A 17,441-nucleotide genomic window follows, 5' to 3' on the forward strand; every position below is an offset into this window, starting at 1 on the left:
ACGGTATAAAACTTTTCTGGAATACATCTCTTAATGTAAAGTGAAATAGAATTATATTTAGTTATTATTGTAGGTAAACTTGAATACTGGTTTACTGTTTCATAAAATGCTTTCAGTTATCTTGTTTAACCTCATAACCAGCTCTGAAAGAGAAAGGACATGCTATATTCCCATTTTAGAGATGAAGAATCTGAGGTTAAGATAAAGGACTCAGTTAAGCTCACATCATTAATAAATGTCAGAGCTACTAATAGGGAAAGAAAGCCAGCATTACTAAATGCTTACTATGTGCCAGGCACTACATTTTCTCATGTAATCTTAAACAGTCTGGGAATTAGATAGTATAATTCTTACGAAGAAATTATCTCAGCGGGTGGACAAACACACACAAATCTGCTGCCTCTAATTTCCAAAATTAGAATGTAGGAAATTTTAAAATTGTGAAAACCTCATGGATTTGGGCAAACTGAATGTATATAAGTTGTTGAAGTTGGCACAAAAAATATGTAATGAGGCCTACTCTTTTCAGTTAACCTTTTGTAATATTTGGAGTATTTGGACAAATGTTCCATTAACTCTAAAATCCATTAATTTTGTAACTATACTTAAAATTTTGAATCTTGCAACTAAGTTTAGCCTCATTAAGAATTTTTTATTTTATGAACATAATTTATTGTTTTAAATTAATTTTCTAGCTGATAGCAGTTAGCACTTAATATGTAAATTGAATAATTTATGAAGTGTAGAAATTTGTTAACCTAATCAGTTTTTACTTAAATGCACCAAAGATTTTTAGTAGGTATTAAAATAGTTTAAAAGAATTAAAATTCTTTGTTGTTTGAATAAATATTTGTCCAAAGAAGCACAGTTGAAGTCCTAGGATTATGGATTTTTAAAAAAAATCGTTAGTTTGAATACTAAGATTAAGTGTTTGTGTTTATATGTATAAAAATAAAAACAGAAGAAGACACTCTGGGAATAGTCATACTGACAAACCAATTACAAGTAAGAATACTCAGTTTTCCTCAGTTTAATTAATTAAATGTTATCTTTAAGTGGACACTATTAAATGCTAAATAATAAGCTTATTTTTTACACTACACTATTAAAATAATTTTGCCTTAGAATTTTTTTTTAAGACAAGTTGAACTTATTTTTATAAGAAACCCCACCTATTTTTTGCAGCCTAAAATACCATTTAAGATTAGGGTTTGTTCTTCATGCCAGCAAGATTTAACCAACAACTGTAAAGATAATGATCTTTGCATACTTTTAAGTAATTTAGTCATTTATTGCTGGGACAAAAGGAGTAGCATAAATAGGGTTTTAAACTGGTGCTTTATTAAGTGACTTCCTTTTAAGTGATTGTAGGTCATGAAATAGGTACACTAATATTCCGTCAACTTTAAAAGTGTCAAGACATCTTTGCAGAGTGACTATAAACTGTTAAGGGCTAATAAGTAATTAAATATCATTCATTGCTTTTCACTCTTTAATTGCAAACAAAAACACAATTAAACTGGTATGTTTATAAGTTTGAGTTCTTTTCCTACCAGATCATTTTAACATATCATTGATGAAAAGTCAGATTTAGAGCATTAGCTCTTTGACAGTGTCCTTTTTATACCCAGTCTTTTCTGAATTGAATGCTTTGTGCCTTTTCGCTGTGTTGTAGTTGCTTAAAATTGATTCTGCTGGCTAGATTGTACTGGTTAATAAATGATTTTGATTTTGTTGTTGTTGTTATGGGTTTTATGTTTGTGCTGCCTGCTGGTCAGGCAACACTTTTTTTTAGATTATTTTATGATTATTTAGGAAAATGGCACTAAGTACAAGTGTGAACATTTGGTTTTTTAAAATCTCTTTTGTGGCCTTTATAGTTACTGTGAAGCCACCCCAGGGCCTGTCTCTAGATGCTTATTAGAGGAATCTGACAAATAAAATAAAATGAGTAGTGTGTCTGCCTCTCTGTCTCCTCCTCCCACTCACCCTCCCCTCCCTTTTTAAAAATAATCAGTTCCCATAACTGCACAGCTCTACATTGAATGGCTTCTCATTTCAGTTTGCCTAAAACTGAACTAGAGGTGATGGTTTGAGATGAGTTTCTCATTAGGAGCAGCAACATTCCAACCAACATACAATTTGAGTTGATGAACTCAGGAAAAATTAGGACTTTTAAACTCATACTTGGATTATTCTAAGATTCAGTGCCAAATTTGAAGTAACTAAAAGTGTATTCTTTAATAAGGAACAAGTAGCATTTCTAAAACTTTAAATAGTGTTATGATAAATGTTACTTGTGATTAGGGTGAATAATGGATAATGTGAGAATAATTTTCTAAATAATTTCTAGGAACTAAAGGCAATTCTTCCTTAGATCCTCCCCCTTTCTTTTACACATTCCTCTCTTGGTAAAGTCTGTAGTGTTCTTTTGGGGGATCACCCTCTTGTTTCCTCTAATGTTATTTCAACTTAAAGATACTTTTATCCTAGAATATTAGCATGCTTTCTGCTCTTCTCTTTGGAAGTAGCATTAATAAGATAGAAATAATAGGATTAGGTTGTGTGGAAGATGAGAGAAAGAAGGTCTTGGTAGAGTGACTATGTTTTGTTTACTCTTCATGTTTCATTCAACTTGCTATGTATTGATCTTAAATCTATGACTATTGAAGAAGCCCAAGACAATTTAAATTTAGCCTCTGCAGCCATTTATACAAAGAGAAAATAAAAATTATATTCAGAGAATAGAGGTTATATAAAGATGGACGTATCTTTTTTTAAATCTTAAGTAAAAAAGTAATTTCAGTGCTTGCATTATTGTTGGAGATTCTAAAACATTTCTTGAATGAAGAGCATGTATACTCATTGTTATTTTGCCTCTTTGCTTGGTATTCCTGCTTGCGTTAAAGTTGGACAGTGTACTGTGGTGTAATTACAAAATTTTTATTTCTTCCAACAATTGGACTTTTCTTATCCCTATAGATACAACTGTATTACAATAGATGAGTGTGGCTGCCAAAAAGAATGAATACAGAGGTGGGCATTTAGCTGCTCCATGTTGTGTAGTAAGTGTTCTAATTAAAGGGATTTATGATGTACATTAAAGTGGAAATGCTTTTGAACTTAGCCTTCCGTCTCAAATCATAAGTTTTGTTTTTAATCATTAAAGGACACTTAAAAGCAATTACAAAGAAAAATCTAAAATATCAAAATTCATTATTTTGTCAACTGTGTGTGAAGTATCTTGTGAGTTACATAGATATTTTAGCTGTCTCATGTTTCATAAGTACAAATGTATAGAAAAATTCAGTTCTCTGTGAAGACTAGGAAGTGTATTGTATATTGAACTAGTTCTTTGTGTTATTTTGATATTTAAAATAAATATAAAGTTCTTTGGTCCTAATAAAGCATATCTAGGTTTTATTGAACACATTTTAACAGCATGGGAATGCAGAACATACTCTGCATGCCTCCTTAAAAATTGAATGCAAAGACCATAAACAAATGGAACATCTGGCTTACCATACAGTTCCGTCCATAAACCAGGCTTTTCCTTCCTTTACGAAATGGTCATAAGGAAATCCCCAATTTTCCCAAGGTGTAGATTGAGAGAGAGGCTGCGAAATACAGTTGACTCTTGAATAATGTGGATGTTGGGGGAACTGACAGCTGGTGTAGTTGAAAACCTGTGCATAACTTTTGACTCCTCAAAAAGTTAACTACTAATAGCCTACTGTTGACCAAAAGCCTTATCAATAACATAAGCAACACATATTTTGCATGTTATATGTATTATATACTATACTCCTAACAATATAGTAAGCTAGAAAAAATAAAATGTTAAGAAAATCATAAGAGAGGAAAATACATTTATAGTACTGTAAAAAGTCCTGTAAGTGAACCAGTGCAGTTCAAACCCATGTTGTTCTAAGGTCACCTGCATTTGCAAAGATGTGACTGGGATGTAGGGAAACAAGCAATAATGCAATACCCAGGAACTATTAACAACTATGGTATTCCCTCCCCCAGATCCAAAGGGATGAGGGGAAAGACCCATGTGAAGAGGGCACCTGTTCAGCTATGTGTCGCTTTTAATGTTGAGATGTAGTCAGCCCAAGGTGGGAGTGGGGAGGAAGTAAGTACCCTCCCCTCCCTCTTTTTCTTTAGTGACCTCCCTGTTTGAAGCAAAACAGAAGCCACAGAGTAAAAAGGCTATTAATGTAGCATATACAGAATGTAGATCAGAATCCCACAGCAAAGAACAGTCTGGAAAACAGTGGGGAGTAGAAGTGAAGGGGCAAATAAAAAATATCCAGTACAGTTCATAGTGCTTCTTTAAAAAAAAAATTGTGTTAATAGCATTTGTTCATGAAAAACTATGAAGGGAAAACATAAAACAAAATGTGCTATCACCATGTTAAAAGAGTTGAACCAAACATTTCAGTGACTTAAGATTTAAGAGGACTTATATTTGCAATGTTAATTTGATGAATAACAATAATATGAAATAATATAAATTAAGTGTACCTGAAAATCATTGTAATTAATATTAACATTTTTTGCTTAAAAAAACTAGTAGTGTTCTTATTGTGCATCAATCCTAAAGGCTTCCCCCCCCCAAAAAAAAAAAAACCTCAATAATTTTGTTAAAAATTGTTAAGGTAACAGGATTCAACTTCAGGTTATGTTGGGCATCAGTGAATATAATTTAATATCTCCCCTTTCTCATTTTTCTACTCAGACTTTGCTTTCTATATACTTCGTGTACCCATACACACGTCCATACATTATAGTTTCTTACTATCTTTAGCGACAGTATGGTATAGTGGGTAAGAGCAAGACTAAAAACTGCCTGTGTACATATCCTAGCTTTGCAACTTGCTGTCTTGTATGCTCTGTATTGTTCATCTGTAAAATACAAATAATAGGAACTATTTCACAGAGTTGAAGTGAAAGTTGAGGTAAATGTGTAAAGGACTTTAAGCAATCCCTGGAATATAGTAACAGCAATATGCAAGCCATAATCATTATTATTAGATACCTACAGTTAAAAACCAAGAAGTTGTCAAGGGCACTGGCTGTCAAAACCATTACATACGAATTCTTGGGAATCTCGGTTTTCCTTGTTTATCTAGTTTTGCTCCCTGAATCCTGAGGTAAGAACCAGCATGGAAAATTACTGAGCACTTGTATGGTCAGTCACTGAAATAAGCACGTTCACACAACTGTAAATTTAATTTTCTTCATTTTTCTCCCATCTCTCCCCAGGAAACCGCAAAAGGAAAGCTAATTAATATAATTCTGGGTGGGGTCTATTAGATGAGAGGAATGATTTAAATTAATTTTTGCCTACTTAACGGTTTTACCTAAGGTTGTCTCGGGCACCCGCAATGATTGCTACATTTACTGTGGAAATGCTGTTACTCTGTCCCCTTTAACCCAACCTGTTTACAAATAAGCTAATTTCAATTCTAAACCACGGGTTTCGGGGTGTCGCCAAGACTCCACCAAGGTTTTCGCCCTCTTCACGCAGAGCGAGCGGCTGCCCTTGTAATCGTTTAAATAAGGCGCTGTCGTCCCATTGGCCGGAGGCTGCTGCCCATTGATTGGCCTTGTGAGGAAGTGGGCGGTTCCCGGGCGCGCCCATTGGTGGAGGCGAGAAGTTTAAACGGAGGTTAGGGCCACACTTGTTTTGCTCCTCTTTGGAGTTTGCGAATTTGTGGCGTTTGTTTCTTTTTTTCCGGCGTGTCGGCCACTGGAAACGAAAGGGGGTAGAATTCGCTGTACGACCACCAAAGCCGCCTCCGAGGGGCCGCGGCCGGGGTCCCCGCTCCGCAGCAGCTTTGTGGGAGCTGCGCCAGAATCTCTAGGCGGCGTCTCGAAGCTGCCATGGCGACCCGGCGTGTGGGGCGAAGCTGGGAGGTGAGCCCCACCGAGCGGAAGCCGCCGGCTGGGCTGCGGGGCACCGCGGCCGAGGATGCGGCAGCTTCCCCGCCGGTCCTGTCTCTCAGCCACTTCTGCAGGTCGCCTTTCCTCTGCTTCGGAGATGTGCGCTTGGGAGCCTCGCGGACGCTGCCTCTGGTCCTGGACAACCCTAACGACGAGGTCGCTGAAGTGAAGATCTCCCACTTCCCAGCCGCGGAGCAGGGCTTTAGCGTCTCGCAGCGCTGGTTCGAGCTGCAGGTAGGTGGTGGGCGGGGCGTGCCCGGGCCCGGGCCCCCGCTCCCTGCTCTCCTGTGCCCTCTTTGGGCGGGCGGGGCGGGGCGCGACTTGGAAAAGACACCCACAAACGAAGGACGCCTTAGCTCCTTTTCACTGATTCTGGGCTAGTCCTTATCCCACCTGCGGTATAGATGGTTAGGGTAAGTGCTAATTTGGGAGGTGACAGCACATCACCGCGCGTGCAGGGTGCATCTTTAGAAGCATTTTAATAGATCTATTTATTTATTTTTAGGATTGCCAGGAGTAACTTGGTTAGAGCAGCTTTTTAAAAAAATTATTGCTTCCTATCAGTCATCTTAATATGCGTTTTAGTGTCCATATGTATCAGGGAAACTGACTCCAAATAGAGTCAGGGTAACTACTTATGCAGGTGAAATAGTGAGCTTTGTTTTGGCTGAATGTGTCTACAGCAAAAAAACAAGCATGGGTCGTGCATATGTTTTAATATCATACTCCTTTTTTTCTCCTCTGCTACAGTGTCGTTTTAATGGTGAATCAAATTTAATTTTACAACTGTTGCTTCAAGAACAACCTGGGTAGCTTTTCTGCATTGCATTGGCCATAGTAATGTTCCCATCCCTCTTACCAAAAGCTAGAGAATTTATATTCTTATTTGACTGCTGTGGCCTTCCCATTGAGAACCTCTGAAAGTGTGAAAATAAACCATTAGCTGAGGGAGTCTGACTAGTCTATACAACTGCTTCATAAGGTAGTGGGAAGAGCTCTAATCTGAGGTCCATTAACTTGTGAGCCAGCAGTGGTTCAGTTACACTTTAAGAACCTGTCTCTCCCCTCTACTTTAGGAATGCCTGCTTTTCGTTCTATGCGAAGATAGATTTTTTTTTTCCATCTATATAATACTTTTTATTTCTTTTTGTTATGTGGACTAGAGTTGTTTTATGGGGTTTTTCAATTTATTTTGTTAGAATTTGCTGTTTTATAAAACAGTTCACTTTTTTAAAGTTTTTTTTTGTTTGTTTATGTTAGTGACCATACATTACATCATTAGTTTTTGATGTAGTGTTCCATGATCCATTGTTTGCGTATAACACCCAGTGCTCCATGCAGTACGTGTTCTCTTTAATACCCATCACCAGGCTAACCCATCTCCCCACCCCCCTCCCTTCTGAAATCCTCAGTTTGTTTCCTGGAGTCCATAAAACTAGCTGTTTATGATGTTTTATGGTTTCTACTTTAAAACAAAACTTGTCTTTTTTCCTCTGAAAAACGATGGAGACAGTTTGTTTTGTCATTGTCAGGGTTTTGCATTTGACAAATTCCTGCCAGCCTATGGGGTGTAGATGCAATTAAGATTTTATTATAATTTTATTTTCTTGTTGAACCTTGTTACTCTTAGTGGCTTTTTTCCTTATAATGAAATTAGATAGGGTAAGAAAATATATTTGACTTATTAAACTTATTAGGGTGTAGAGCATTGGTGACTAACAATTATTAATCATCTACTGTATTCTAAACTGTACATAATATGTTTTGATTATTATGCATCACTATTTTATACTCATTCAAAATGTGTTCTTTGATTATAGCCTAAAGAAAAAATAGTTATTTCTGTTAACTGGACACCATTAAAAGAAGGCCGAGTAAGAGAGATTGTGACATTTCTTGTAAATGATGTTCTGAAACACCAAGCTATATTACTAGGAAATGCAGAAGAGCAGAAAAAGAAAAAGGTAATCAGTTTTAATCATTTTGTGATTTACTCTAAGAAAGTAAGAACATGTAAAAATTTTGAGAAGTCTTTTGTTTGTGTTTTTTTGTTTCAGATTTTTATTTAAATTCTAGTTAACATATAGTGTAATATTAACTTCAAGAGTAGAATTTAATGATTCATCATTTACATATAATACCCATTGCTCATCACAAGTGCCCTCCTTAATACCCATCACCCATTTAGCCCATCCCTCACCCACCTCCTCTCCAGCAACCCTCAGTTTGTTCTCTATAGTTGAGTCTCTTTAAGGTTTGTCTCCCTCTTTTTTTTTCCCCCTTCCCCTATGTTCATCTGTTTTGTTTCTTGAATTCCACATATGAGTGAAATCATAGGTATTTGTCCTTCTGTCACTGACTTATTTCCCTTAGCATAATACACTCTAGCTCCATCCACCTCATTGCAAATGGCAACATATTCTTTTTGATGACTAATTGTCCATTGTGTATATATACCCATCTTCTTTATTCATTCATCAGTCAATGGACATTTGGGCTCTTCCCATAATTTGGCTATTGTTGATAATGCTACTATAAACTTTGAGGTGCATGTGCCCCTTTGAATCGGTGTTTTTGTATCCTTTGGGTAAATACCCAATAGTACAATTGCTGGGTCGGAGGGTAGTTCTATTTTTAACTTTTTGAGGAACCTCCATACTGTTTTCCAAAGTGGCTGCACCAGTTTGCATTCTCACCAACAGTGTAAGAAAGTTCCCCTTTCTCTGCACCCTTGCCAACATCTGTTTTTTCCTATGCTAATTTTATCCATTCTGACAGGTGTGAGGTGCTATCTCTTCGTGGTTTTGACTTATATTTCCCTGATGATAAGTGATGTTGAGCATCTTTTCATGTGTCTGTTAGTCATCTAGATGTCTTCTTTGGAGAAATGTCTGTTATGTCTGTTCTTGTTTTCTGCCCATCTCCTGATTATTTGTTCTTTGGGTGTTAAGTTTGATAAGCTCTTTATAGATTTTGGATACTAACCCTTTATCAGATATGTCATTTGCAAGTATCTTCTCCCATTCCTTGATTACCTTTTTACTTTCATTGATTGTTTCCTTCACTGTGCAGAAGCTTTTTATCTTGATGAAGTCCCAATAGTTCATTTTTGCTTTTCTTTCTCTTGCCTTCAGAGACCTTTTAGTAAGAAGTTGCTACAGCTAATGTCAAAGAGTTTTCTGCTTGTGTTTTCCTTTAGGATTTTGATGGTTTCCTATCTCACATTTAGATCTTTCATCCATTTTGAATTTACTTTTGTGTATGGTGGAAGAAAGTGGTTCAGTTTCATTCTTCTCCATGTGCCTGTCCAATTTTCCCAGCACTATTTGTTAAAGAGACTTTTTTCCATTGGATATTCTTTCCTTCCTTCTTTGTTGAAGATTAGTTGACCATATAGTTGTGGGTCCATTTCTAGGTTTTCTGTTCTGTTCTACTGATCTATGTTTCTGTTTTTGTGCCAGTACCATACTGTCTTGATGATTACAGCTTTGTAATAGAGCTTGAAGTCCAGAATTGTGATGCTTCCAGCTTTGCTTTGCTTTTTCAAGATTGCTTTGGCTATTCAGGTCTTTTGTGGTTTCATACAAATATTAGGATTGTTTGTTCTAGCTCTGTGAAAAATGCTGGTGGTATTTTGATAGGGATTGCATTAAATGTGTAGATTGCTTTGGGTAGTATGGACATTTTAACAAAATTTGTTCTTCCAACCCATGAGCATGGAATGTTTTTCCATTTCTTTGTGTCATCTTCAGTTTCTTTTATAAGTGTTCTATAGTTTTCAGAGTACAGATCTTTTACCTCTTTGATTAGGTTTATTTCTAGATATCTTGGGTGTTCAGAATGATTGTTTATCTATCTGTGCTTGAAGGACAAGGCAAGCATAGGGTCCCCCTACTACTCCATCATCTTAACTCCTCTGAAAGATTATTTTGATAAGTCTTGAGGTAACATATATAATATTGCTAATTTAAAGGTAATATTCAGTAGCTATCAACTTAACCTGTATGTTTTGCTTATTTTTTGCAGAGGAGTCTTTGGAATACGAGTAATAAGAAGAAAATGTCAGCCTCTTCAAGTAATAAGAGGATTTCCTGTATTCAAAATGTTAACAAAACATTTTGTGTTTCACAAAATGTTGACAGAGTTAGGAACCCACTACAAGCTTGTGAAAATTTGGCTATGAATGAAGGCTGTTCCCCAACAGAAAACAGTTCTCTAATCCTTGAAGAAAATAAAATACCAATATCACCTATTAGTCCCATTTTCAAAGAATGCCATAGTGAGACTTCCTTGCCTCTTTCTGTACGTCGATCTACAACATACACATCTCTTCATGCCTGTGAAAACGGGGAGCTGTTGAAAGTAGAAGGTGCTGGCGTTTTGGAAGATTTTAATTTTAGTGAGAAAGTTGTAAATGAAACTTCCTTTAACTCCACAAATAATATTAATGGCCAAATTGAAGAGAATAGTAAACTTATCCTTACCCCAAACTGTTCTTCCACTTTGAACATTACACAAAGCCAAGGAAATTTTCTAAGTCCAGATTCCTTTGTAAATAACAGCCGTGCAGCTAATAATGAACTAGAGGTAGTGGCGTGTCTTTCATCAGATACGTTTATGAAAGATAATTCAAAGCATGTGCATTTGGAATCAAAAACTGTACATGAAAATTACCGGACAATCTTAAGTCCTGATTCTTTCATAAATGATAACTATGGACTAAATCAGGATCTAGAATCAGAGTCAATTAATCCAATTCTATCCCCAAATCAATTTGTAAAAGATAATATGGCATATATATGTATATCTCAGCAAACATGTAAATTATCACCATCATCAAATAAAAATTCTCAGTTCTCACAGTCTCCTCAAGATCAGAGAACAAATGGAATTTTACCTCATATTCCTGAATGTCAGGGTTCAGAATCTCCCAAAGCTATTTTTGAAGAACCCAAAGCTTTAGAAATTAAGTCAAATTGTTACAGTTCTACAAAAAATCAACCTAAATTTTCTGCAATTCAGGATATTTCTAGTTACAGCCATGATAAACTTAAAAGACGCCCAATACTTTCTGCCACTGTTACTAAAAGTAAACCCACTTGTACCAGAGAAAACCAAAAAGAGACCAATAAACCAAAGGCAAAAAAATGTCTCAACAGTATAGCAGGCAAATTTGAAACAGTAACAGATAATCAAAAAGAGAAAGATGGTTTTCAGTCTTGTCTTCCAGTTATAGATCCAGTATGCAATAAATCTATAAGTTATAAAAATGTAATAACTCCTCCCTCAAAAACCACTTTAGTTGCCCGTAAAAGAAAGAGTGAGGGAGACAGGGATGAAGCAAATGTTAGAATTACAGTTACAGAACATACAGAGGTACAAGAAATCAAAAGAATCCATTTTTCTCCTGTGGAATCTAAAACATCAACTGTTAAAAAAACGAAAAAACTGGTAATACCCATCTCAAAACATATGAACAGAGAGAAATTAAACCTGAAGAAGAAAACTGGTGAGTCTCGTTTATAAAATCTTTAATGAAAGTATACCTATAGGGTGCATATTTGCTCTTTCTTTTGGTTTAGTAAATTTCCTATTGATAAGCTTGAATTAAGTTGCACTTTTCATTTACCAGTTTGCTTTAGCAGAAGATGGGGCCGAATCCTAAAATAGTTTTGATCTTGTTCTTAATGAAACTTTGATATTTTGCATTAATTTCAGTTAAAAAAAAAACTGCATTAAAATACTTATCTTGATTACAGAATTACTTGGCACCCCTCAAGTTTTATACCCAGGGGAAGTACTTTACTTGCCTCACTAAGGTCCAAGCCCTGACTGGAAGACCCAGTGATGTGCCTTGGCCCCCATCATACCATCTGAGAAAATGCAAAAGAGGCCTTTGCATACTCTGTGCACCTCCTGACATTATTCTCCCTCAGCCTTTACTTAGCCATTAATTAGGAATGAAGATAGGGTCCCAGAGCTCTGCATTCCTTTGGGAAAAACATCACTGTTCCTTCCCCACTACTCGCAGCCTTACCGTCAAGTCTGCCTCAAAAACAGGACTAATTCCATCATGCCCTTTTGACCCAAATTACCTCATGACAGTCAAGTTCCAGGCAGGAAAACTAATCACACTACTTACTTAGCAGATAATTTAAATGAATCCTAGAACTCCCAAGAAGTATCACACATCTCATTTCTCTGATTTATTATCTCATTTCTCTTTGAACATCCCCCTAATTTGAACATCCTCTCATTTATTATCTCATTTCTCTTTGAACATCCCCCTAATTTGAACATCCTCTCATTTATTATCTCATTTCTCTTTGAACATCCCCTAATCTCCAGCTCTTTAAACTGTCTGTGCCCTCTGAACTCATGGTCCTTCATTAGCATTGTCTTTTATAAACATTCCCTCATTCTGTTACCTTGCTGAAACCTGGCTTTTCTGAAAACACTGTTTTTATTGCAACCCTCTCAAGTTGTGTCTGTTTTCTTTCCTATTCCTCTGACCCTGGGCCTCTTGATGGGTTAGTGGTCCACCTTCCTTCTCACATCTACTTCTATTTTTTTTTTTTTTACATCTACTTCTAGACTATTTTTTTTCTTCTTTATCCTTGAAAACAAACGAAAACAAACAGCAACAAAACAGCTTGAAGTTCATTTTTCATTCTCTTCCACCTATATTCCTCTTTGTAATAATGAAAGACTACTCTCAAGATTTTTACATTTGGTTCATTTGGCTTCTCCAAAACAACCATCATTATTTTTTATCATTTCAAAATCCTTGTAGGATCTTTCCAATATCTGGGCCTTTTAGTTCCAACGTACTTAGTCCTAAAAACATCTCCATCTCTAATCACCATCTCTATGATTTTAGCATTTTCTCTAGAAACCCAACTCAAACATTTTTTTCTCCCCTTCCTACACATACAGTCCTTTAATCCATCATGGTTTCAGCAGCCCTCACTCTGACATGTCCTTACTTTCCTACTTCTACAGCTTGGATTACATAACTCATGATCATTCCATTCATCTCTCTTCCCCTCATTATATTTGTCTAGCAAATTCCAATCCCAGTCCAACTCTACCTGCTCTGTGCCTGAATCTTGCTGGTTGGTCTTTAAATTAATGACCACAAATCTCAAGTAAGCCCTTAACTCTTTTTGACTATGTCTTTTTGGATTTATTGACTTTTATCACTTGGCTACAGACTGTCTCATCTCTCCCTTCTTTTCTCCTGAAACTTCTAACACTTTTCTTTCCTCCTCTCCCATGATTGAGAATAGTAGGTAACACTTACTGAGCATGTCTTCTGTCAGACCCAGTTGTAAGTGCTTTGCTATTACCTCCTTTAATACTAATAACAATCACACAAAATAATTGTTATCAATACATTTTCAAAATAAGGAAATCAGTGCACCCAGAAGTTGAATAATTTCCCTAAGATCGCAGAGGTAGTAAATGATAAAGCTAGGGTTCTACCCCAGGCAGTTAGGCTCCAGAGATAATCCTCTGAACCTTGTCTAAGCTGATGATCTGCTTCTTGCTTCATTGAGTCAGTAGAAGTATTGAAGAAAACCTTAACACACTCGACATTTACCACCCTTACTTGTGTTTCATTCACTGCTTTCTTCCCACTTACTAAAGCATGAAGTGTCTATGCACTCGATGTGGCTGGGCTCTTTCCTGGTACGAGAGATCCTGTGCCCTCTACCCAAGGATGTTGCTTTAGTGATTGTCTTCTTTCTCCCATATCTTCCAATTTTTTACTCCCTACTGAGTCATTTCTTTTTTTTTTTTTAATTTTTTTATTGTTATGTTAATCCCCATACATTACATCATTAGTTTTAGATATAGTGTTCCATGATTCATTGTTTGTGCATAACACCCAGTGCGCCATGCAGAACGTGCCCTCCTCAATACCCATCACCAGGCTAACCCATCCTCCCACCCCCCTCCCCTCTAGAACCCTCAGTTTGTTTTTCAGAGTCCATCGTCTCTCATGGTTCTTCTCCCCCTCCGATTTCCCCCCCTTCATTCTTCCCCTCCTGCTACATTCTTCTTCTTCTTTTTTTCTTTCTTAACATATATTGCATTATTTGTTTCGGAGGTACAGATCTGAGATTCAACAGTCTTGCACAATTCACAGCGCTTACCAGAGCACATACCCTCCCCAGTGTCCATCACCCAGTCACCCCATCCCTCCCACCCCACCCCCCACTCCAGCAACCCTCAGTTTGTTTCCTGAGATTAAGAATTCCTCATACCTACTGAGTCATTTCTGATACAAATATGCTGTTATTCCATCCCTTAAAAAACGAAAACTTATTAATACCATTTATCCCTCCTTTAGCCCCTGCTCCATTTTTCTGCTTTCTTTTGAGCAAGACTCCTTGAAAGAACCTAAGTATTTACTTTGTCATCGTTCACTGAGATATGTATACTTTTATGTGTAAACATTTACCTGAATTAAAAGGTGCTTTTTAATGTAAAAAAATCATTTAGAAAGTTGCTTGTATTAGCTGTTTCCACTTTTTTGAACCCACTTCAGTCAGGTTTTGACTACTGAAACTTTTCTTGTTGAGGTTATTAAAACCTCCTTCCACACTATTAAATCTGATAAATATTTATCAATCTTCATCTTGAACTATTACAAACTGATACTTTGAACCTCTGTCTTCTTGGAACACATGATGCTGCCATCCCCACTCCCTCCTGGTTCTTTTCCTACTTGTTGCTTCTCAGTTTTCCTTGTGGAGTGCTCTTTATCACCCCAACCTCTAAATCTTGGAATAAGTGAAGGCTTAGTTACTGACCCTTTTTCATACTCTTTTTTTTTTTTTTTTTTTTTTGGAAGATTTTATTTATTTATTTGTCAGAAAGAGAGTGAGAGCACAAGCAGGGGGAGCGGCAGGCAGAGGGAGAAGCAGGCTCCCTGCTGAGCAAGGATGTGAGATTCAATCCCAGAACCCTGGGACCATGACCTGAGCCGAAGGCAGCCGCTTAACCAACTAAGCCACCCAGGCGTCCCCCTTTTTCATATTCAGAGTCTTACTCATTCCCTTAGTGATCTCATTCCATCTCATAGTTTTCAGTGCTATCCATACATGGAGGCCTCCCAATTTTGTATCTTTAGGATGGACCTCAAATTTATTTTATCCAACATATAACATTTCTGCTTCACTGTCTAGTGAACATCTTTATTTAATTTGTCCAAAGCCAAACCTTTGCTGTCCCCTCTACCATGATACTCCTACCTGGCATGTCATTCCCATCACAATACTTCTTGTTGGGACCTCTCATCTCAGGCCCAAACCTTGTAATGTCCTTAAGTGTATTTCTCTCCAACCTTCTCTTTATAAATTCAGTCTGTCTGATTCCAAATTCAGTCCTTCAATGAATCCTATCTTCTCTTTCTTCTAAATACAGAATCTGATCACTTCTCACCATTTCCAGTGGCACCTGATTTAGTCTCTCATTGCAGAGCCTACTAATAGATCTTGCTTTCACCTTTGGCTTCTCTATAGTCTATTTTCCATATAGCAACCAAGGTAATACTTTAAAAATTAGTTGGATTCTGATGTTCTCTGGTTCTGTACCCTCTAATGGCTTCCCAATTCACTGAAAGCCAAAGTTTTTACAATGATGTACAAGGCCTTGTAAGATTTGTATTACCACGCATCTCCCCACTTCACTCTTACCTCTCTCCCCCTTGCTCACTCTGCTTGTACCACCCTGGCTTCCTTGTTATCCTTGAATCCTCAAACATGCTCTGTCCTTAGGGTATTTCAAGTTTATTGTCCCATCTATATAGAATGATTTCCTTCTCCAGCTCCCTTATATCAGACTCAAAAAGGTCACTAACTTGCCCAAGGTCACAGAAGCTACTAAAATAAAGTTTATAATTGAAACTCAAGTCTCCCTAACTACAAAGTAAATGTTTTTTCTACCATATTTTGCTATACTGTTATGGTTTAAGTAAGAGAAGGAACAGGTAAATGTAAGGATTTTATTTTGGGCATTGACCAAAGATGATAGTGATTGGGATCCACTGGCCTCAAATTTCTGATGTGCCAAAATAGATGGAGGCAATGAGTGGTATCCAATATCTGGCTTTCCCACTCCCTTGCTCAGGAAACTTGGAGTGGCTCTCTGCTGTTATCAGATTATTTCCAGGCTTGTTATTCTGCCATTTAAGGTCGTCCTCATGTGACCTCTATGTAGCCAGCCTGCCTGCTAACTTATATTCCACGACATTCTTTGCCATGCTAGTCCTGTCATTCCATCCATTTATCTTCCTTTCTTTTTTTTTTTTTTTTTGCTGTTGTTAACCTCATACATAGTTACATAATTTTTTTTCTTGTGATGAGGACTTTTAAGATTTACTTTCTTAGCAACTTTCAAATAGGCAGTACAGTATTATTAACTGATCACCATGCTGTATATTACATCCCTATGACTTAGGTATTTTATAACTAGAAGTTTATACTTTTGACCCCCCTCACCCCCACTCCTCCCCACCTTAGGCAATTACAAATCTGTTCTCTGTATCTATGAACTTGGTTTTTGTTTTTGTTTTTGTTTTAGATTTCACATATAAGTGAGATCATATGGTATTTGTCTTGCTCTGTCTGACTTATGTCACTTAGCAGAATGCCCTCAAGGTCTTTCCATGTTGTCACAAGTGGTAAGATTTCATCCATTTTTATAGCTGAATAATATTCCATATATATATATATATATATATATATATATATATATATATATATATATAGCATTTTCTTTATCCATTCACCCATTGAAGGGACTCTTAGGTTGTTTCCATATCTTGGTTATTGTAAGTAATACTGCAGTGAACATGGGAGTGCATGTATCTGTTTGAGTTAGTGTTTCTGTTTTCTTCATAAAAATACCCAGAAGTGGAATTGCTGGATCATATGGTAGCTCTAGTTTTAATTTTTTTTTTAAACTTTTTTTTTTTTTAAAGATTTTATTTATTTATTTGACAGAGAGATATACAGCGAGAGAGGGAACACAAGCAGGGGGAGTGGGAGAGGGAGAAGCAGGCTTCCCGCTGAGCAGGGAGCCCGATGTGGGACTTGATCCTAGGACCCTGAGATCATGACCTGAGCCGAAGGCAGCCGCTTAACTGACTGAGCCACCCAGGCGCCCCACTAGTTTTAATTTTTTGAGGAACCTCCATACTGTTTTCCATTGGCTGTACCAATTTACATTCCTACCAACAGTGCACCAGGGTTCCCTTTTCTCCTCTTCCTTGCCAACACTATTAATTCTTTTTGATTGTAAACATTCTAACGGGTGTGAGATAACAGCTCATTGTGGTTGTGATTTGCATGTCCCTGATGATGAGTGACGTTGAATATCTTTTCATGTGTCTGGTGGCCGTCTGTATGTCTTCTTTGGAGACATGTCTATTCAGATCTTTTGCCCATTTTTTATTTGGATTATTTGGGGGATTTTTTTTTGCT

General features: G+C 36.9%; 1 protein-coding gene across 1 annotated transcript in view; it reads left to right on the forward strand.

Moving 5' to 3' along the window:
* Positions 1 to 5,293: 5,293 nt before the first annotated feature.
* ASPM (assembly factor for spindle microtubules) overlaps positions 5,294 to 17,441 on the forward strand; it is a 63,427-nt gene continuing 51,279 nt past the window's right edge. The window contains exons 1-3 of the mRNA XM_032422359.1: positions 5,294 to 6,183; positions 7,770 to 7,913; positions 9,976 to 11,458. Coding sequence (XP_032278250.1) covers positions 5,890 to 6,183; positions 7,770 to 7,913; positions 9,976 to 11,458 — 1,921 coding nt within the window. The 5' untranslated portion in view covers positions 5,294 to 5,889. The remainder of the gene's footprint in view (positions 6,184 to 7,769; positions 7,914 to 9,975; positions 11,459 to 17,441) is intronic.

The sequence above is a fragment of the Phoca vitulina genome, unplaced genomic scaffold (genome assembly GCF_004348235.1).
Source record: "Phoca vitulina isolate PV1807 unplaced genomic scaffold, GSC_HSeal_1.0 scaffold26, whole genome shotgun sequence".
Lineage (NCBI taxonomy): Eukaryota > Metazoa > Chordata > Mammalia > Carnivora > Phocidae > Phoca > Phoca vitulina.